This window comes from Ovis aries, chromosome 12, assembly GCF_016772045.2.
Source record: "Ovis aries strain OAR_USU_Benz2616 breed Rambouillet chromosome 12, ARS-UI_Ramb_v3.0, whole genome shotgun sequence".
NCBI classification, from domain to species: domain Eukaryota; kingdom Metazoa; phylum Chordata; class Mammalia; order Artiodactyla; family Bovidae; genus Ovis; species Ovis aries.
The window spans coordinates 44,305,495-44,328,849 of NC_056065.1; the positions used below are offsets into that span (position 1 = coordinate 44,305,495).

The window sequence follows — 23,355 nt, forward strand, 5'->3', positions numbered from 1 at the left end:
GGGAAAGTGTGATCTGAACAGAGGAATCACAGATGCAAGGATGTGTTTGAGGGAAAATTGTCTGCTAAAGCAGCTCATGAGAAATTTGACTAGGGACGCCATGCAAGCAGGAGCACCCTCCTTGAAAAACCAAACAACCCTGAGTGCAGCAGGTCCCTCAGAACATTTCTTCCAGCTCATTTAAAGCTCTTCTTGGTTCACCAAAAGGCAGGAATGTCATAGGGATTAATGACTTCATTCACTTGTTCACTTTTGGAATGGGCCCTGTGTTCTTATGAGTAATTTCCTGTTATCAGCCATGTAAGATTTAATTTTTTTTCTGTGTACTGTACTGGAGATTTAATCAAATTTCATTAATTATTAACATGAATAATTATGTGAAACATAAGTGGTTTTGTTTATAGTTTAACAATTTTTTTTCTGTCTCTGGAAAGGCTACTCGCTAATCTAGAAAATTAATGAAAATTGGATAGAGACTACTTCCTTCATTTTTTTCTCCCTCCTTCTAAAAATAAATAGCTAACACTCATTTAGCATACTGTGTGCCAGGGACTGATAAGCAATTTTACATGTAGTTTCTAATGTTATCCTCACAATAGCCCTGAAAGGCAGATGCTATTATTTTATGCATTTTTTTAAAATGACAAAATTGAAGCCCAAAGAGGATAAGTAACTTGTCCTGGCCACACACCTAGTAAGTGGTAGAGCTAGAATTCCACTCCAGATAATCTGGCTCCAAAGTCCATAGTTTTTCATCACTTTCTGTATAATTACCCCATTTACTGTTATTACCTTTTATAAAATATTGTTTAATTGCCATGAGCTTTTTATTAAGAATTCATGATTTGATCAACTTGAATTGATTTCAGAGTATCACTAACATGTCGTTGTTCAGTCGCCAAGTCACGTCTGACTTTTTGTGACCCCATGAAATGCAGCATGCCAGGCTTCCTTTTCCTTCACTATCTTCTGGAGTTTGCTCAAACTCATATCCATTGAGTTAGTGATGCTATCTAACTATCTCATCCTCTGCTGCCCCCTTCTTCTCCTGCCTTCAATCTTTCCCAGCATCGGAGTCTTTTCCAATGAGTTGGCTCTTCACATCAGGTGACCAGAGTATTAGAGCTTCAGCCTCAGTCCTTCCAATGAATGAATATTCAGGGTTGATTTCCTTTAGGATCGACTGGTTTGGTAAAAAAAAAAAATAGCCATGCAGTTTTTCCCTTTATTCAGTTCTGATCCTTGCTGTTAAGCTCTCATTATAGATCCTAATTATATTATAGAATTTGGCAAATATCTGCTTGTTCTGGATCTTAGGCAAAGTATGAAAATCTAACTATTTTTTATTTTATATACTTCTGAAAGGAGACCAATTGAACAGTTTTCAAATATTTGCAAATTCTAATATTTTAGTATAGTATTTCATTTATTTAGTATAATATTTATAGTATTCTATTTTTTAAATCCTCTAACAATGAATGTCATAATTTAAGTCGCTCAGTCGTGTCCTACTCTTTGTGACCCCATGGACTGTAGCCCACCAGGCTTCTCCATCCATGGGATTCTCGAGGCAAGAATACTGGAGTGGGTTGCCATTTCCTTCTCCAGAGGATCTTCCTGACCCAGGGATCGAACCCAGGTCTCCTGCATTAGAGGCAGACGCTTTAACCTCTGAGCCACCAGACCTACCACAATGAATGTCATAAAAATACATAAGTTCATATCTGGCATCCATATTTTTTTGTGTGCACTCACCTTATCCACATCCAACCACCACCAAAAAAAGATTCAGCATTAATCATTGAAGTAGGTGTTTTTGGCTTTTTTAAGGTAGTTGTCTTAGTAATTAATTTCTAGTCTGGATATCTGTGGGTAGTCTGGACTTAGAGTGAATTGGAATCTTCTAAAATTTGAGACTAACTTGGGAAATTTTGATTTTTAATAACTTTTTGTTTTGCTGAATGAAGAATGAAAATGGATATTTAACTTCCAATAGCAGTCAAATAGTTATAGGAGAGATTTACTATATCCAAAATTTTTATTTATTAGTTCATCCATTCATCCATCCAAACAAACAAACTGACTTACTGGTAAAGTTTGCACCTTATTTGTACTGAGGATTTGCAAATACTGGTGAATTTTTCAAATAAGGGATTGAAGCACTTGTAGTAAGATCAGCATGTCCCCTGCGGGCAGCCATTGTGTTCACTGCTGTGTCCCCAGGGTTTGGGGTGTGGCCTGCACCATAATAGGTACTCAGCTAACATCAGATTGAATGAACCTGAACACACTGAGGTGGAGATTTGGGTTGAGTCTATCGAGGGGCAGTAGTTGAAGGCCTTTAACTCAACAAGTATCTCTGTCTATCACCTTTTGCTATGGGTGGTGTTAATTCCTGGAGGTATAGGTCTCAGCCAGAAAATGCTCCTGTCAGAGTAGACTTTGGAAAGAAAGGGCAGTTCCCGGTGAGAAATCTGGAGAGACAGCCACAGTTTGGGAAGGTTGATGTGAGCAGGAGGATCATTCTCTCTGCTCCTTCTCTTCATTGTCCTGGTGGTCCAGTGGTCAAGAATCTGCCTGCCAATACAGGGGGCATGAGTTCCATTTCTGGTCCAGGAAGATTCCACATGCTGCAGAGCAGCTAAGCCAATGAGCCACCACTGTTGAGCCTGTGCTCCACAACAAGGGGCTTCCCTTGTGGCTCAGCTGGTAAAGAATCCACCTGCAATATAGCAGACCTGGGTTTGATCCCTGGGGTGGAAGGATATACTGGCCTGGAGAATTCCATGGAGTATATAGTCCAGGAGGTCGCAAAGAATTGGGTATGACTGAGCGACTTTCACTTTCATTTTCTGCAAGAGTAACCCCTGCTCGCCACAACTAGAGAAAAGTCTGCACATAGCAATGAAGACCCAGCATAGCCAAAAATAAATAAATCTTAAAAAAAAAAAAAAATTCAACAGTTTTGACCAGAGAGAAAGTCCAGGCCTGAAAGGACCATGTAGATAAACTAGCATCTTCATTTATGTGCTGAGAAGTTAGTATACTGTTACATAATTAGATTTAAAGTTTTTATATTTAGATACTTGAAAATTTTTTTAGTGAAATTATAGGTGAAAGACTTAAGACGTGCTAATGGGAAAGAACATAATCTGTCACGTCTTTAGACCACTTTGAGGGAAATGGGACAAGAGCAGGGGTCACGTAGGCTGGGTTTGAGTCTTGGCTCCACTGCTTACTGGCTTAGTATGGGTGAGTACCTTTACTTGACCTTTCCATGCCTCAGTCTCCTCATCCATAAAATGGGTGATGAGGGTTCCTACTCTGTAAGATTAACTGAAAGAATACTTTCCTCATAGGATTAAGTAAGATAAATGAGTGTGTGAAAGGTGCTTTAGCAACAGCCTAGGCTAAATGTTCCATAAATGTTACTGTTGGTCTTCATCTTGTTCCTGTCATTGCCAGAATGTTCTCTCCCCTGCTTGTGTCCTTCTCCCAGAACAGCTGGATCTGGGGGGTGGTTGGATATAAGCCAGTTATGACACTGGCTAAAGTGACTCTGAGTCTCGTGTACCTGTCTCATGACTCTTCTGTTAGAGTAAATGAAGGATCCCCTTTTTATTGATTTGCTTCCAGTTCTGTTTTTTGGTGCAGTGAACAAACTAAAATTGTCATTATTGTTTTAGCTCCATGAAAGTGGCTATGATGCTGGCAAAGCTCTGCAGCGACTGGTGAAGAAGCCTGTGCCCAAGCTGATCGAGAAGAGCTGGACCGAGGACGAAGTGGTGAGCGGGCGGGAGTCAGCCTCGGGTCTGCTCTGGGGCATGAGGGGCGGCTGGGCCTGCTGCTCACCACGTCCCCAGGATCCGGTCATGGCTACAGACTGCCTATGGCATCTGTCAGTCAGGATAAAGAGCCTCTGAACCTCATAATTGTATGGAGAGAGTTTAGTCAGCATTTGTTTTATAGGAAATGGGAAAGATTTCCCCAGGTGTCATGGAAAGAGAGAGGAAATTAATAGTTGCTCTTTAAAAAAATTAGGTTGGGTTGGTTGGTTTGTTTGGGTACAGGCTAGCTTTCGATACCTCCTTCTGTTAAGATTCGTGGCTTCCCTGGTGGCTCAGAGGTTAAAGCGTCTGCCTCCAATGAGGGAGACCTGGGTTCGATCCCTGGGTTGAGAAGATTCCCTGGAGAAGGAAATGGCAACCCACTCCAGTATTCTTGCCTGGAGAATCCCATGGACGGAGGAGCCTGGTAGGCTACAGTCCACAGGGTCGCAGAGAGTCGGACACGACTGAGCGACTTCACCTCACCTTCTGTTAAGATTCAGTCATTTTAGAACCAGCTGATACTCTTTAGATTAGGGCTGCACCTTGTTTTTGTTGTGAAGTCTGATAGGGTCTCTAACGTGCAGAAGAACAGTAGTCAAGAGCAGGAAACATAGACTTTAAATCAGTATCGGATCTTTCATATTCATTCTGTTACTGCTGCTACTGCTAAGTCACTTCAGTCGTGTCCGACTCTGTGCGACCCCATAGATGGCAGCCCACTAGGCTCTGCCGTCCCTGGGATTCTCCAGGCAAGAACACTGGAGTGGGTTGCTATTTCTTTCTTCAATGCATGAAAGTGAAAAGTGAAAGTGAAGTCGCTCAGTTGTGTCTGATGGTGGGAAGATAGAAATGTACCCAGAAGTACATATTTTCAAACTCATGGATTTTATCCCAGCAGAAAGAGTTCTAATGAAGCTCTCCATCCCCCACCTCGTGACTTTGGGGAGAAGAATTGCTACACAAGGCAGGGAGATTTCTTGTGCTTTTGCAAATACAGTCTTCAGTATGAGCATCACCACTTGACATTTGCCCTTGAGGCTGACTGAGATTAAGATGAGGGCTGGCACTGATACACATATTGATTGATTGTGAGTTCCTTGCCTGTATTTAAAAATAGCCTAAGGGAGAGTGTTTAGAAATTGTGTGGCTTTCCTGGTCCCGCTCGTTCATGTTTTCAGCAGTATGTATCAAGGGCTTGTCATGTGCCAGGTGCTGTGTTAGGCACCATCAAGGGGAACACAGGGCCCCCCCTCGAGATGGGGGAGACCACCTGTAAATCAGTGTGTGCTGAGGAAAACGGGGCAGGGGGGAACCGGGTGGGGCCTGGCTTCTGTGAGGAGGCAAGCCTTGGATATTGAGGGCCCTAAGGTGAAAGCGCACCTGGCGTGTTGGAGGAAAGGCAGGAACATGAGGGGAGAGCGGCAGGAGAGGCGGGGGACGGGGAGGGTCCCCAGAGCACAGGTCGGGTGGCCTGTGGACCTGTGTTCGGAGTCTTGCTGTTTGCTCTGCATGAGTGGCTTCTGCGCACAGGGACTCCGTCTGCCAGTGGCCCTCTGGCTGCTGCTTCAAGCAAGAGTGGCTTCAGGGCTATGTGAGAGCCCAGGCCTGGGTGACCGAGCGGCACAGCAGCGGTGGTGGGGAGAAGTGGTGAGATCCTGGGCGTGTGCCCAGGGAGGTTGTCCGTGGGATGCTGTGGGTGAGGGCAGCAGGGGTTAAGAAGAGTGAGGGGAAAATCAGGAGGCAGCAGGGAGGGCCTGAGATGGCGAGATGGTCCTTGAAGCTTCTGTAAGAGAGCGCCAGCCTTCTCAGCGGTCCCTCAGTTCATCGGAGTGTTGGTGAAGCCGATGTTGCAGCTTTGAAATAGAGAATGTGAAACTTGACCCGATTAGTAAAGAGATGCAGACAACTCAAACTTTTGTCTTTGAGACAGTGGGCAAAGTAAAAATGTTAAACTCAACTGTGTTGAAAAGTCACATATTAAAAAACTAAAAATAGAGTTGCCATATGATCCAGCCATCCCATTTCTGGGCATGTATCCAGAGAAAACTCTAACTTGAAAAGATACATGCACCACTGTTCACAATAGTCAACACATAGAAGCAACCTAAATGCCCATAGATAAATGAGTGGATAAAGAAGATGTGGTGTGTGTATGTTTATATATATACATACATTAAGGCTGAGTAATATTTCATTATATGTATATATAATGAAATATAATGAATATATATATAATATATATATAATGAAATATTACTCAGCCATAAGAAAGAATGAAATAATGCCGTTTGCAGCAACATGGATGGGCCTAGAGATTATCATACTAAGGGAGGTAAGTCAGAGAAAGACAAATATACGATATCACTTATCGGTGGAGTCTAATATGACACAGGTGAGCTTATTTATGAAACAAAAACAGATTCGTAGATACAGAAAGCAAACTTATAGTTACCAAAGGGGGAACGTGGCACGGGGGAGGGATAAATTAGGTGTTTGGAATTAATAGACATAAACTACTATGTATAAAAAAGATGAACAACAAGGTCCTATATATTGAATATAGTTCCCTGTGCTGTACAGAGAACTTATATTCGGCATCCTGTGATAACCATGAGTATGGTGTGAAAGTGATTTGGTATGTGATAAATCGTAACGAGTCTGAAAAAGTATTTGTGTTTATATTACTGAATCACTGCTGTACAGAAATTAACACAACATTTTAAATCAAGTATACTTCAATTTTTTTTTTTAAGTCATGGATATTATTTCCCGCTGTAGACCTGTTTATGTGAGAAGAAGTAAGAGATTTGATGGGTAAAAACGTTAAATTCTACACAAAGCCTTTGTGGAAGATAGACATAAGGAGATGAAAAGGCTGGAACAGTCGTGGACAGTGGCCCATCCTAGGGCCTGTCAGCATGGATGTGCCCTGACAGCTGCTTCCCAGACTCAGGCTCCTCACTTGGTCTGGTCTCTCCTCTCCTTCCACCTTCGTGTGCCCACCCTCGCCCCGCCATTGTCCCTCCCTTTTCACTCCTGCCTCCCCGGCTCCTTTCTCTCTCCCCCTCCATTCACTCCTCCATTGATCTTTCATTCCCTGTGGACCTTTCACATTCCTGCTGAGAAGAGCTGGCTTCCTTCCCCAACAGCATTTGCTTATATCAGACGCAGCGTGGGCAGTGTCCCCTCTGCTGCTTCTTGGAGACTTGGAGCAATGGTAGGATGAAGGAGGGTCGGGAACCTGACACATGGGGAAAAGCCCAGCTTGATTCTGAAAAGTGAAGCAGGACTCGAGTGCCACTCACTCCCAGCCTGGGATAATCATCTCTAACCGCATACATCCTTGTCAGTCTGGGCTCATTTTTACCATGTTTGTTTTAGTGTACGTTTTAAGAAGTGTTTTGGCAGTCATCCAGCCCTTGCAGAGCCCAGGGATCAAATGGTTCCCTTACTCATAGGAAGTTAAGTTCGCTTTCTAAAACCTCAACAGGGAATGAGAAGGGTGACTGAGTAATTGTTAGGCTGAGGGAAGCCTCACCTGAACTGTCCAGATCACCTCTCTGAATTGTTTTATGTGGCAGTGGGGCACATAAACCAGCATTGCTCTTAACCTGGAGCCTGGTTTTTGGTGTGAGTGAATACCTGCTCCGTGCATGCCACCCCTCCTGCTGGAATTCCCACATTTTCTCACCCCAGGAATCAGAAGATTTAAGCAAAATAAATGGGCCCCAACTCAAATAAATACATGAACCTGCCTCTTTTGTCCCTCCTAATGTTCTGTATACTTGGATGCTCTAGTTACGTTTAAATTTCATTGGCTCCAGTATATTGACCAGCTGCCCAGCATCTGACCTGACTCCAGCATCGATGCACTTGCTTTCCTTTGCACGGACATGAATGGAGCACCGTGTGAGAGGGTTGGCAGGGAGCACCTGCCATGGGACCCCTGGCTGTGCTGAGAGTGGGAACCTCCTGACCCTGTGTGTCTTCTGCCCTGGGAACAGACTCTCTCTCTCTTGTTAACCCAGACCCTGAGGTTCAGCGGCCAGGCACTCCCCTGCTGAACTAGGTCTGCATCCTTTATTGGCCGCTCCTGAAGCCTCTGTGCTGCCATCACCAGCTTTGTTCCTCATGGTCTTTATTTCTAAGTTGATTGTCCTTCTAGTTTGTAAACTTATGAAGAGTGAGGCTTTCTGATGGTGAGAGTAATGTCTCTGCCTTTGAGGCCCTTGAGTATTGACAACTCTTTATTTAAGATGATTGGTTTTAAACTTCACTCTAATTGACATTGTCCTCAATCCAGCATTTAATGGTTAATAATTATGCATCAGCACCAAGGAGAAAAACTTTTATATGAATCCAGTGATGCATACAAAAGTAAACCTTAAAAGTTTACTTTTGAGAAAAGTTCCCAAATTATGGTTAACACTATCACCAGACCTCTTCTTCTGAGGTCTTTCAGATAACCATTAATTCTGGAGATCTTAGGCCTCAGAATTAAACAACAGGAGGCCTTTCATTTCACACTTCCTCTCAGTAATTCCTTAAACACTTGGTGTGTTGTTACAGATATGGTATTTCTTATTGAAGTTGCCTTAGGGCTGAGATACTTTAAATTCTATTGAACTGAAGCCAGATTTGTGCCAATTTCTGTCAAATTCTAAGCCAGATAATGACAAAAGAACTCTGTTTTAGAGGAGAGACTGTTGGAAACACCTTGGTAGCTAGCTCATGGGGAAGTCTTTCAGGCTAAATAAACCAGGTCAGATCAGAAGAGCATTTTTGCTTTAATTCATGAAGCTTATTGAACCCCTGACATGGGCTAGGATGGAGCTCACGACAGTGACTGGCTGCTGCCTTGGAGAGTGATGTTGCTGGTTAACCAGTTTCACTTACAGCATGCTAAAAATATTGTTCCTTTTCAGGAAACCATCCAAATCAGTAGAACTCAGGAAGAGAAAGAGGAGGAAAGTACAGATCAGAACTTAAAAAAAACAACAACCCTAGATTATTAGGTTTTTAATTAAACATGATGAACACATTTAAATATAACACAAAAGCCCCAGGGCTGAACTGCGCCTAATCGAAACAGATTAAGCCACCCTTCCATGCTTGGGTAGTTATTAATTTTGTTTGTTTATGCATGCAAGCTGAAGGGAGCATTTGCACCCTTGTGTTGTTGGTTATTGCACTGGGATTCCATTGCTTGCTTGGTGCTGTGCTCTTAATTAGCATTCAGCTGTTGATTATGGAAATACTGGGGGTGCTAATTGAATTCTTTTCAAAATTCAGGGCCTGCATTTTCCTTGTGGAGTTTGGCCTGCCTTGCAAAGTTGTAAGATTGGGTGCCTCACTGAGCTGTGAGTTTCACCCTTTGCTTCCCATCCACTTTGCTGTGTTTCAGGAATTACTTTCATGTTGAAATAGCTTTAGGCATAATTCCAGGTGTTACGTAAGGGAGAGGTTGTGTTGCTTTGGATGTCCCTGCAGAGTGCTTCCGTTTCATCTTGGGTAACTGTAACTTTTGGAGGTTTCCCTGGTGGCTCAGATGGTGAAAAATCTGCCTGCAATGCAGGAGACCTGAGTTGAATTCCTGGCTGGGATCCCCTGGAGAAGGGAATAGCAACCCACTCCAGTATTTTGCCTGGAGAATTCCATGGACAGAGGAGCCTGGTGGGCTACAGTCAGTGGAGTTGCGAGCAGTCGGATACAACTGAGTGACCAACGCTTTCAGTTTCAACTGTAACTTTTATCTTGAAATATGTGTATGTGCTCAGTCCCTCAGTCATGTCTGACTCTTTGCAGCCCCATGGACTGTAGCCTGCCAGGCTCCTCTGTCCATAGAATTCTCCAGGCAAGAATACTGGAGTGGGTTGCCATTTCCTACTCCAGGGGATCTTCCCGACCCAGGGGTGGAACCAGTGTCTCTTGCTTCTCCTGAATTGGCAGGCAGATTGTTTACCACTGGCGCCACCTAGAAAGCCCCATCTTGAAATATGGTTTCCTTTAAATATTTCATATCAACATTGAGGTGAACAACCTAGATACAGATAACCTCTGAAATTTTTTATCCAAAAAGAGTTAATCCGTGGGGACAATACACCTTAATTGGTCATGTACATGGATTTTACAGATTCATAAGTTTTAAAACATCTGAACCATCTTTCAGTTTAAAACTCCATTTATCATAAACATAAATAGAAGTCTTTCTTTTGAAGTTGACATGACATGGGAGACTAATTCTCTGAATATCTGTAATCCAATGAACCTGGGCCACTGGTCAAGAAATTACTCAGATGGAGTATACAAAGCCCTTGCCACAGTGTCTTTCTTTAGCAGCACCTTCCGAGGCCTTTGTTATGGCCTTTTTGGAATGTTTGCTCAATAAAACATTGTTTTCATTGTTCACTATTTTCAAGCCAGGCATCTGGATGTGCCAGAAGACAGAGCTGCTTAGTGGGGCAAAAATACAATGAATTTTATTTACTGTTTGTGTGGCAGCTGTAGAAAATGGAATTCACAGCAGAACCAAAGTTAAGGCCCTACAGCAGCAGGAGGTGGTTGAGGTGAAAGCCAGGTTGGGGCGGGGTGGGGGGACGGCGCGCCCAGAGCCCAAGGTTACCGACCTGAAGATGTAAACTTTAGGATGTCCGTAATCTTCGTGTTCGGTTTTAAATGTACATAATATTCAGTATAGGAGAAGGCTTAATTGAATTATATTTATTTTAGGAATGGTCCAGTTTCCAGAGTTGTGGAACATTTTATATAGTCTTTCAAGAAATGTTTATGAACCTATAGGTCATCCAGTATGAATCCGTTCATTTTCTTTTTCTTTTTTAAATTTTATGTGGATCTTTCTCTCTTGTGAGAACATTATTATAAAAACATTAAAGGGAGGTTGAAACCTCATCACTGTCTCACATTTTCCTTGTTTCATTCTCTCTTCAAAGCACTTTATTTCATGTACCTACATCATTTTATGTCATTGTAAACTTATATAAATTGAATTGTAACATTAAAATTCTTACTTTCTAAAGAAATCTTAATCTGAAAATTTTTACGGTTTGCTTAGAACCCAAAATATAGATATGCTGTATTTAGTGCAACTCATAATAGGTACTCAGTAATGTTTAAATTGGATGAAAATAGTTTTTTCTCCCTACTGATTACCCTTCCTCTCATTTTAAACTAAATTGGTAACTATTTCTTATGAACAGCTTAATTCTTAGATATGAGAGTAGGAAAAAGAAAAGGAAGAATTATGATGTATGCTGCCATACATTGTACATATAAGTAATATACATGTTGCTCATGTTACGTATTCTTATTTTGGTCCATAGTAAGAATCAGGCCTTACTATTAAAGAAGGGAGATGTAAATTTGGGTAAAATTTGCCTAATGTTTCAGATATTAGTGAAACTAAACTATTTTTTCTGTAATTGACTCCCATCAGCCTTTGAATCACACTCTTGTTTAAAGAAGTCAGTAGTGTGGATAGAGTGGAGTTTATTGTCAAGTCCTTTTGGAAATGAGACACCAAATTAAAAATCAATTATATGTGTAGAAAAGTTGGTATAAGGCAATCAATTTTGTCAGTTAGTTTGCAGAAAGATTCCACTGTGTAACAAGCTGTGAAGAAAACTATACTTTAGACTCCTTTAGTAAATGAAATAAGCCAAGCATTGGAAGGGGAGAGATGTTTTAAAAATTTATTTCAGTGTTTCATATCAGTAGAAGTTGCCTCTGGGTTAAATCTACAAATTCAGCTGTGACCTTGCCTTTCACATACATGGCTTTATTGGCTTCCTCTTTATGCTGTGCTCAAAGTTAGTATGCCTGTTTCTCTCTTTTTAAACAAAAACATTTTTTTTTCATTTTCTTTAACAAGTATGTTTTCAAGTTCCTTATCCCAAGCCCTAATTTTAGTGTGTGTGTTTTTTTTTTTTTTAATAAAGCTAAGATGCATTGTGCTATTCTCTTGGGCTCTGTGTGTGTGTGCGTTTTCATGTTCATGCTTGTGTACGTGTTTGGGCCTTGGGGCAATGTAGGATAGAACAGAGACCTGGGAAGTAACCCCACATGGAATACAAGCATAGCGTAAATTAGTTCTCACTGCCCAGGCTAACCTTTTAAAATCAAAGAGTAACTTCTATGGGACATTTTTCATTTTTGCTTGAAGTGGGGGAGTGTTGGGGAGAATCTTCAGCCTGAAAGATTAATAAATATGAGAGCAGTGGGTTATTGAAACCATGTTTCCATCTCATTTTCAAGGACGTAAAAAAAAATGAAGATAGCATGCACTTTGAGCCACTCTCCATCATCTTTCTCTGTTCATTTTAAAAATGAGAGCAAGGCATGAGGGGACTTGAGAGATTGCATTTGTTCTCCGATAGACAAAGTGGTTACTTTATAAATGAAGAGGCTGGAAAAACCCTTTCCTTCTGTGGTTTCTTAGCAACAGAACTGAAGTCAATTTTCTTTGTGTATGCATGGAACACTTTGTGTACAGTGACATTGGAGCCTTACATTTTCACAGGTGAAACCACACCTCATTAGCCTGGTAGCTAGAATTCAGGATTAGGGAAGGAAACAGGAGGTTTAAAAAAAAAAAAAACACAAAAAGATTCCAGTGGGGGAGACCCTACATTGAGAGGAAGTAACTCATGAAAGAGGAGAGTGAAAAAGTTGGCTTAAAGCTCAACATTCAGAAAACTAAGATCACAGCATCCAGTCCCATCACTTCATGGCAAATAGATGGGGAAACAGTGGCTGACTTTATTTTTCTGAGCTCCAGAATCACTGCAGATGGTGATTGCAACCATGAAATTAAAAGACGCTTCCTCCTTGGAAGAAAAGTTAAGACCAACCTAGACAGCATATTAAAAAGCAGAGACATCACTTTGTCAACGAAGGTTCGTCTAGTCAAGGCTGTGGTTTTCCAGTGGTCATGTATGGATGTGAGAGTTGGACTGTGAAGAAGGCTGAGGACCGAAGAATTGATGCTTTTGAACTGTAGTGTTGGAGAAGACTCTTGAGAGTCCCTTCGACTGCAAGGAGATCCAACCAGTCCATCCTAAAGGAGATCAGTCCTGGGTGTTCATTGGAAGGACTGATGTTGAAGCTGAAACTCCAATACTTTGGCCACCTGATATAATGAGCTGACTCATTTGAAAAGGCCCTGATGCTGGGAAAGATTGAGGGCAGGAGGAGGAGGGGACGATCACCGACACAATGGACATGGGTTTGGGTGGACTCTGGGAGTTGGTGATGGACAGGGAGGCCTGGCATGCTGCGGTTCATGGGGTCACAAAGAGTTGAACACGACTGAGCAACTCGTGAAAGCTGTCTCCTCTTGGCCCACTTGTGTCTTAAATCTAGTCTTTTTGAGGTAGAAGTAGTAATGGCCTTGGTGGCCCCCAGTTGCTGTGTTCACTGAGGTGCTGGCCTGATTTTTTTAATTCCCCAATCATGTTGTGTGCTTATTCTTCTCCTGATAACCCTGCATACTGCCAAGTGATAACTTATAATTATGTTTCAGCACTTGCTTTAGGACATTTTTCCAAAGTTATGTTTATATGGGTAAATTCTAGTGCATTATCCACACCTGTATGACAGAGCACTGAGGTGTTAGGAAGCAGACTGTGTTTGGTGATCAGAAAGAAGAAAGACAGTTTCTGCAGTCGGATCTCACCTTAGTGTTCAGGCCCAGGTCTGTGTCTCCAGCTTTGGACTTGTTGAGTTTGGCGTTGGGGCTTGGCAGAGAGAAGAGATGGCAAGTGAGCCTGAAGATGGGATGAGTCCTTCATGCTGTTCACCAGGATACTCGTTCAGTTTTCATTTTAGATTACTGGTCAGAAGTCACTCATTTATTTCATTAATGTCGATGGAGCACCAGCACAATGCCAGGCACCACTGTGTGTGTTGGTGATAACAGCAGGGAACAGAACAAACAAACCCCCTGTCCTCATGGAGCTGACATTCTAGTGGGGAAGACAGATTGAAACAAGACCTTAAGTGACGTACCTAGTGTGTTCGCCAGGTGCTAGAGTCTTGTATCCCCAGAATGTAGCCCAGGGCCTGGAGCAAAGTTGGTCATCAGAAAACATTGTTTGACTGGGTTGAATAGTAGAGGATGTTCCCCCTCCCCCTAAGTCCCCAGATCCTCAGACCACTTCAGTGGAGCTGGCCCCTACCACTGAATACAGTCAAGGAGGAGTTCTCAGTCATCCAGCGTGAGGCCAGAGCATCTTCAGACTCCAGCAGTGTTATGTGGACACTTCCCTGCTCTTTTCTTCTTGGTAGCTTCCCTTGGAAGGAGCAGCCAACTCCTTCCAGTTGTCTGTTGTTTAATTTTCTTGTTGTTCAGTCGCCAAGTCATGTCCAACTCTTGGTGACCCCATGGACTGCAGCACTCCAGGCTTCCCTGTCCCTCACCATCTCCCAGAGTTTGCCCAAGTTCGTGTCCTTTGAATCAGTGATGCCATCTAACTATCTCATCCTCTGTTGCCCTCTTCTCCTTCTGCCTTCAATCTTTCCCAGCATCAGGGTCATTTCCAATGAGTCAGCTGGTTCAAATCAGGCAGCCAAAGTATTGGAGCTTCAGCTTCAGCATCAGTCCTTCCAGTGAGTATTCAGGGTTGATTTCCTTTAGGATTGACTGATTTGATCTCCTTGCTTTCCAAGGGACTCAAGAATCTTCTCCAGCACCACAGTTTGAAAGCATCAGTTCTTCAGTGCTTTGCCTTCTTCATCGTCCAGCTCTCACATCTATACATGACTACTGTACATAGGTTTGACTATACGGACCTCTGTCGGCAAAGTGATGTCTTTGCTTTTTAACACACTCTTTAGGTTTGTCATAGCTTTCCTACCAAGAAGCAATCCTTTTCTAATTTTATAGACTCTGATTTTAAGAGTCTGTTCCTTGTATCACTTAATACTTACTGATACGTGTGGTTGCAACATTCTGCTGTGAGCGAGTGACAGAGGGAGAGAAGGGCACTGCCCAGTGTTCATCTAACCACTTGGACTAACCCACCTGCCCTCAGAACTCTGTGTCTTGGGCAGTCTTGTTTTGTAATCACAAAGATGTGACATGTGGGTAATTAATATATTTTTCCTCTCAGAATTCCTCTAAACCTCAGGTGTGCTCCCACTATTTGGGCACTTTAGGAGTGTTTTTTCCCCTTGCTAGAGAGCTAGACTCCATGTAATTGATCCCAGCAGTAGGAAACAGAACTGTCAAGTTGATACACCACAGAACCCATGAGGAGGAGGAAGACGCAGAGAAAGCTGCAAGTGAGAAAGAACCGCTGAGTCAGAGAATCCTGCTAAATGACTGAAATAACATCATGTGGCCTGAGGGCTGAAAGCCTACCAACATCGCATTCAACATTTAAAATCTGCCTAGAGCCTGTTTGTTTGTTTGTTTGTTTGTTTTACCGTGTGTACTCTGTCATTCTGGATCATTTTATTAAATGGTCAGAAATTACGACCCTGCAGAACTAGGAAGATCTCTGACGTACAAACAGGAGGAGGATACCTTGGACATGGAGAGTCACTGCTGCTTTGCTGTGTTGTCCCACATCCTCCGGGGGCACCGTGAACATGACCGAGACAGACCCTGGATGCTAGGGGAGGTGGAAGCTCAGGGTGGCCGCTCCCCCTCCTCTCTGGACACTCACTATGAGTGGAGGTGGGGGCACAGGCAGGAGGAGGCCCGGTGGTTTTGGAGAAGATGCTGGCCCAAGAGCAGAAGGCCCAGGTGACAGTCCTCAGACTGGTGACCACAAGGACGTTGGGTCTCCACTTGGGTCTTAGTTTTCTTATCTGAGAAATAGGAAGAGGAGGAGGAACTTTGTGATGGCTGACAGGTTTGTGTAACCGGAAGCTGGATCTGATGCCAGTCTCGGGCTACTGCCCACTTCCAGCCTTTTACTTCCAGGAAAACGTGGGCAGATATTTTTTCTAAATCATCTCTGGTTAAGAAATATGAAAAGGTGGACACCTGCATACTCACGCGTCTTCTTAGTACTAAGGGTTCTAGGTTTCCCCTTGCAGCTAATTTGTAGGTTTTGATTATGAATTTATTTTTTTCCTAATCTTTCCCGTCAGCAGTAATAAAGGAGAACCTTCTAGACTATAGAGATGCACAGTAATGAGTATTATGTGCTCTGCTAGAGTGGGAGGAAAGTCTGGTCTGTATTCAGTGGCTCTGCTTCACATTGCTTCAGTCTCCCTCCTCCTCTAAACAGCCCCGAGTCTTCTCTGGGAGCCTCTGGTGTTGGAGTCTGTGGCGGTGTCACATTTACTAGTAAGCTGCTTCCCAAACAGGCACTATTAGCGTAAATTAGCCATTTTCTTTTTCTGTCTGGGCCTCTCAATTTTCGGGTAACAGAGCTAAAGAGTTTCAGTTATCTATTTTTGAAAAGAAAGTTTTAGGAAATGAATTTGACTATGGCCTTTAGTAAGGGAACCAATTGACCCGGACCCCAGACCCATATGATATTCACCTACAAGTCAAAAAGCTTTGCTTGTGGAAGGCCCTGGGCTCTGTGCTCCCCCATGTCCCCAGCAGAACACCACCTGGGCCCCTTGATGGCATCAGACGAAGCTGTTCAGACTCCTGAAGCTGCTTAAAGAATGGGGTGGACTCTGCGTACTTGGTACCTTCCTTCCAGTGCTTGGAAATGACATTCTCCAGTCTTTAGCAGTAATAAAAGTTAGAAGATGCTTTTAGATCATTCTCAAGGACAGCCCAGCTTCTTTGTCAGCTTCCCAAGTTTTTGAGCCCAGAGCAGCCTGACCTTAGTGGTTTGTTTTCCTCATTAGAGCTCTGACTTTGTGATCAGCTCACATTTTTCGTTCTTCTCTTGTTCTGTCTCCTCCTCTCAACTTTCTTTAAAACCCTGTGTCAAACATTCCAGGGATCTGTTTTCTTGCTTTTAGGCTAATTTTCAGAGGGATCATTCAGTTGTTAAGCATCACACTATGTTTTCCTCAGCTGGTTTGGAATAATTTTAGGCAGTGGAGGATTCCATTGTTATGAGGACATGCATGTATGGGAGAGGCCCTTTTCCTTCTGATGCATACAAAAGGGTTCTTAGAGCCCCAAATCAAATATCATCATCAGTGTCTGGGTAACCAACTTTAGATGTTCCTTAGATAATATTATACAGGGAATAGGAAAGACAAAGGGCTTCTTTTTCACCTTCTATCAAATTGAATTCCGCTGCATTTCCATATCTGCTATGTGCAAGGCTCTGCTGAGTACTGGTGAGACCCCTTCATCCTCTGTTTACTGTTAAGCAATGTGTTTTGTAGTTAGCTGAGATTTTTAGAAATAAGATTTTTAAACGGTATTGATTTCTTTATTTGACAGGAGGGGAACTTCTTGGGGACTTTAGACAAATAAACATCATCTGTTCTTTAACTGCTGAGATCTCTGCAGGAGGCACCACTCACCTTGATAATTGCCTGGCAGTGTGGCATCCTTGACTGATCCTGGCCGCGGCTATAAATGGGCACTTGAGTCGGACGTTGTCGCCACAGGCACCAGAGAGGAGACAGCAGGCCCACAGGGAATACCCGCTTCTTGTGCCTCACATCCTCTTGATACTGTGAGCTGGGTCCATGGAAGACCAAGGGGTGAACCCAATCTGCTCTGTTTTCCAGCAGGGAGATTGGGTGAGGCTCTGAGGAGGAGGCACCTTGAAGTATAGATGGAGATTCAGTAGCCGGACACCCTAGATCTTAATGGAAGAACAAAGGTTTAAAGAACGTGGGTGGCTGGTCAGTAGCTGGTTGCCCAGTTGAAGGATGCTGTAGATGGTTGAGTGGATAAGATGGCTGACTTGAAGCCATCCACTTTTTATGGGAAGAGAAGTTTGTGTTGAATTTAATAGGAAATAAGGAATAATTACCTATATTTGAGTGTGGGGAATGGCAGGACTGGGACCGTCACTGAAAATTCATCTGGCAGTGACAGGGACTGGTGGTTGGAAGTGGTAGAGAGGGAGTCCTGGTTCTGAGACTTGGCTGCATATTAACATCACCTGGAGAACTGGAAACGTCCCAGTGCCCAGACTGCACTCTGAGTCCGAGTCTCTGTCTGAGGTGGGACCCAGGCGCCCATATTCTCTGCCCTGAGAACCACAAGACTGGGTGAAGTCTGCAGTCCTTGTGAAAGATTTTGAGAGCTCTGAGTTTATAGCAGTGGTGCTCAACCTTGGTTGCACACTCTGGAACCACACAGGAAAGTTTAACACACACACACACACACACACACACATACACACACACTGGAACCACACAAGGAAGTTTATCACACACACACACACACAGGAGACATGGGTCTGCCCCAGAGACTGATTTTACTTCCCCCTGGGATATAGCTAGGGTGCTGAGGTTCTGCTCTGCAGCCGAGATTGAGAAAGACTGAGGTGTGGAGGCCGTGAGAAGCAAGAGCAGGGATTAAAAGAGGCCCGAGGAGCTATAGTAAGACCTTTATTATGTGCCAGGTGCCGTGCCAAGAACGTGGCATGAGGTGACTCATTTGTGGACATTCTGCACATGGAGAAGCTGGGTCACTGCCAGGAGGGAGAACTTTCCTGAGGTCACAGCACGGTTCATAGAGCCTGCTTTGCCAGCCCAGCCTTGTGGTGCCCGAGTCCAGCTCCTCACCTGCTACACTGCTTGGCCTCTCTGGAGAAACCCAGCTGATTGGAAATAGGGAGCAAGGAAAAAGTTGAGAGACGCTATTCAGACATTGTGTTTTGGTGCGAGGGAGGAGGCTGCTGATACAGCTGATAAAACCCTGCAATCAAGAGTAGTTGCTTCGGGGAGGAGAAGAGAGTTTATTTTGAATTTGAAGTGATTGTAAAAGATACAGGTGGGTGTCGCAGTTAGGTATGGAGGTCTAAAGTTAGAAGAACTTTCTCATTTACAGAGGGCGTCTTAGTTAAGGAAGCTGAACTTGAAGAGGTTAATTAGCTTGCTGAGGATCACAGAGCTAGCAAGTGGCAGGGCCAGGATCTGCTGAGGTTGCCAGGGGAGACAGTGCAGCAAGAGAAGAGACTGAGGGAATTTTTATGTTGAGGTACAAAAGACTGGACAAAGTGATGGAGCCACTTAGTACAGAGTCAGGAAAGGAATAGTTTGAAAGGCAGGAGGAAGATTTGCGTCCTGTTTCATTTGTTGTTAACCATTACGTTTGACTTGGTAGGATATGAGGAATGGTTACGTCTTTTTTAATGTGGGCAGTGATAGGGCTGGGGTTGACCTTGACCTAAGTTAATTGGAAGATTGGGTAGAAAGTTGGTCCAGGATGTGGAGGCATGTGTAGTAGTGTTGATGGTGTTGCTGGAGTAACTGTTAGTCCAATCCAGATCCAGAACTCAGGGAACCAGGGCAGAAGTGGCAGCGGAGTTGAAGGGCTGGAGGTCACGAGTCAAGGAGAAGAGGCTTTCGTGGGATTCAGTGACTGTGCACTAGTAAAGAAAAGAAATTTTCTGGTTTTATATCTTAGGTGTCTTCACAGATATCCAGTCATAAGTGGATGGCTAGGATGGAAGATAGGAGAGGGCACCAGGAATTGTGGCTGCGAGCAGCTCTGGGCAACATTTTTCACGTTCCTGAGAGCGCTGTCAGAAGGCAGGGTAGAGAAGGGGCCTTTTAGCTGGGTATCGGCTCGCTAATAGGCAGCGAGAGGCTGGCTTGGTTGGTTGATGTGATGATGAGGGGAAAGGTTGTGGATGATGCTCTCAGACGGGCTTGTCTTTGCTGGAGTTGAGGAACACACGTAGAACCCAGCTGCTGGCCCTGTCACTGGAGAGGGGAGGATGATGCTGTGTGCACCCTGTGTGAAGATGCTGATGAAGGGGGGCATTGGGGGTTATGGCACTTGGAGGATGGGAGCGGGGGAGAGACAGTAACTCTCTAGGATATAAAGAACCAGTTGGGGGATGCTGGGGTGAGCTGTCCCAAGCCAGAAGTAGGGGTTGGGAGGAGAGTAATGGGGAAGGGGTGGGAAGGAAGTGTGTGCTGTGGGTGATGGTGCTGGGGAGACTGAGAGGTGGCCCCCGAGCGCTGGTCTGCTGAGTGATGTGCTTCCTAAGGGGCAGTGCATGTCTCACACTGGCTTCCTCGGCAGTGAGGCTCAGCTGGTGGTAAGTTGAGCTGAGCTGGATTAATACATAGAGCTTGAAGATGGAGGCAGGTAGTGACCAGGCAGGATTCTATGACTAGAAAAATATCTAGAATGTAAGACCACAGGATGGATTGTTGGCTTCAGACTATATCGCGCTGTTTGTTTCCTTGGTCGCTCAACAAATATTGGTCATTGAACTGTGCACAAGGCCCTAAGTTCTCCATATAGAAGTTAGCAGTGGACACATTGTTCTCATGGCACTTACATTCTGGGGGGGAAACAGAGACAAATAAATGAATGGCAGTAAGGTGATTTGGGTAGATGCTGTGAGGACAGTACATGAGTGGCACTCAGGCTCTGCCTTCTTCAGGGAAGCAGCGCTTCCTGTTCCGAAGCACATTCTGCTGAGCAAGTCTGGGCAGACCATGCCCCTGAGAGCTCAGGTCAGTTCAGGAAGAGCGATAGGTGTTTTTCTAATAATTTGTGTTACTTGTTCCCCATCTGGTGATCTTCCGGGTCGTGTCTTAATTGCCCGTAAACTGTTCCTTGTCAGAACTACATAAATACCCTCAGGACTCAGGATCTTTCGTTGAGCTTAGGACAGACTGAGTTTTGGTGAAAGGAGAAGTGGGAACTTTGCTACAAAAGCAAGCGTCAGGTCGTCTGCTTGAAGTTCATGTGTTTGTCACGTGAAGTCCATGTGTTTGTCATGTAGAGATGTGCATATTCTGTTATGGGGGACATAATAGAGTATTTTCACGTGCCAAAAAGACTCTGTAAACCTTTATTCATGACTTTGGATTCGGGGAAAGACTAGACGACAAGGGTCTGGTGCTTGTTGAAACTTCTCCTGGTGATCTTCTGCCCTCTTTGGTTGAATGCTCTCTGTGGCTGGGAGGGGAAATAGGGGAGAGGCTGTGGCTAAACCCAATAGGCGGCTCCATCCAGCCTCTGGAGTTCCTGTCACATTTCACTGTAGTTTTTTTCTTTGATGGCTCCTTGGTATGATGTATTTTTATCAAACAGACATTAAAAGAAAAAAAGGCATGAGGGAGCTTAATAAGTAAAGGATTCATTTCCTCATCATGGAGAACTTTTCTTTCATCCTTTTATTAGACCACAAGAGTTTCTTCCCCTCTGTTCACCATCCTGAACAGTGTAAGGTTCCCCCCACCCCCACCCAATCACACCTTCCCATGGTCAAGGCAGTGGGACAGAGGCCATGAAAGCCAACCCCAGGTCTTCAAGCTGTCCTCAGGTTAACCAGGAAAAGAAATCCGCTGCTGGTGGGAGAGATTCCATCTGAATGCTCACTGTCATTGTGTCCTGTGTGTGTGTGGTTTTTTTTTTTGGTTCACAATTTGAAGAAAACCAAGAAATTCTAGTTTCTCCTCTTTATTTTTTTCCTACCCCCTCCCATCACTTCTACTATTCTCAGATGACTCCCCATCTGTCTAAAGAAAACCACCCACTTGAGACATCATTAAAGTTTGGTGGGAAAAAGCATTAGTGTGGGTAAGCCTGCCTATTTCTGGTTGAGTCTGTGCCTGGAACCAGTTTTCATTCTTTGGAGATTCATTGATTTTCTTTTGAAAAATCAAGTATTAACTAAATAATTAGAGCTCTTCTGGCCCTGAAAGGCTTAGGTGCTGATAATAGAATTTGTCATCGAAGAAACAAAATGCCTGACTTGTGCGTGCAAAAGACTCTGCCAGATGGCCCCACAGGACCTCCTCACTGCATGGAGAGAAATTCAGTGATGGACGTGGGTGCCTAGAGCCTTGTGCCAGGCGGAACGTGGGCAGTTCTGTCGTGGGGTACACAGAACGATGGAAGAACGGAGGAAGGTGACAGAACATGGGCGTGCAGTGGTGAAAATGTGTTCAGGGTCCCGCCAGTGGTCAGTGAAGATGCTCAGAAATCCCAGCCCCCTAGTCCAGCCCCGGAGCAGCTTCATGGCAACATTGCCCAGGATCCCTTCATGGCTGGAGATGCAGACGTGGGAGAGGGCAGGGCATGTTCAGGAGCAGCGGGGGCCTGGCTTCCGTTGAGGCAGGGGCCGCTCAGGGACCACCCCTTCTCCCTGCATTTCTCATAGACGTTGTTTAACACGGCACTGTGTTCCCCCTGAGCTGAAATGAAACCTCAGAATCCACTTTAATACAACCTTTAACTCAGGTGCTTGTGTCAGGTGGGGTCTGAGGCCCAAATGATAAAACAGAGGTCCCTGAGCACTCTTAACTGAGCACTAAGGAGTCTGAAGTCTTTATTCTTCTAAACAGAGGAGTGCCATAGCAGTTTTGGAATTCAGAGAAAGAAGGGCCTTTACCTCAGGGGAACAACAGTCACATAGTGTAGGGTCTTCAGTGGTGCCATATCTCTGGGTTCTGGAAAGTGTTTCTAATAACCCTAGAAACACTCGATTCTGTGAGGTCAAACCAGAGTCTGATAAACCTAGTTGAGATGTGGCATATGCCTGGTACCCGAAGAATGCTGGTCTTTCTTTTAGGTACAAAGTTAGAAACTATTTCCCCATAAAGCCCCTGAAAAAGCTTTGCTTAAAAAGTCATATACTCCCTCCCTAGTTTAAGTTGGCATGTACTCTTTTCATCATAAGCATGTGATTTCTTACATATCATAAATACTGACATTTGGAAATAAGACTGTCCCATTGCTCTTTTAAATATATCCACTGCATTTGAATGCTATCATTATTTATAACCATTATCATATATTTTAAAAAATATACGAATGGGCTCCTTTTTAGCAGTAATATCTGACAGTTTATCTTTCTTCACATTAAACCTAACTAGTAATTTTCCAGTCTGCTTCTCCTTGATGTAAAGCATTTTTTGCTTGAGAGTGTGTTGTCAGATCACCTTTTCATACTCCCGAAGACAGAAATGTGTGTGCTGTTATTTTCTTTAGCAATAAAGCTCTTAAGTGTTGAAAGAAAATCCTCTCTGATTATGTTGTAATAATAATAAGTGCACAGTTGATCAAAACAAGATATTAGTTGATAAAAGTTTTAGTTTCTGCTTAATGTTTGTTGGAAATTACTCAGTTTCTTAAACACATTAGTTTTTATATGAATATTACTTATTGTTGGGATGAGACCGTATTCTGCATCATGTTATTCTCATTCCTCACTTATTTGTAAGTGCTCAGAAACCTTTTTACATAAATAGGATTGATAGTTTTGTCACTCATTTATTGAATTCCTTCCATAATCAAAAACTATAATTTATCATCGGACATGATTTTCATTGATGTACCAGATGACACCTCTGTGAGCTTCTGCTGGAAAGTACCTGACCTGCATGAGGCTTCCAGTTGTAACCTTGGCGTTGCTCATGGTGTCTTGAATTGACCCTCTGT

General features: G+C 43.7%; 1 protein-coding gene across 8 annotated transcripts in view; it reads left to right on the forward strand.

Moving 5' to 3' along the window:
• The window catches only part of RERE (arginine-glutamic acid dipeptide repeats), a 418,492-nt gene that overhangs the window by 321,868 nt on the left and 73,269 nt on the right, over positions 1 to 23,355 (forward strand). For all 8 annotated transcript variants that reach the window (XM_027975675.2, XM_060396516.1, XM_060396513.1 and 5 more), the window contains one exon: positions 3,687 to 3,785. In XM_027975675.2, the coding sequence (XP_027831476.2) occupies positions 3,687 to 3,785 (99 nt within the window). The remainder of the gene's footprint in view (positions 1 to 3,686; positions 3,786 to 23,355) is intronic.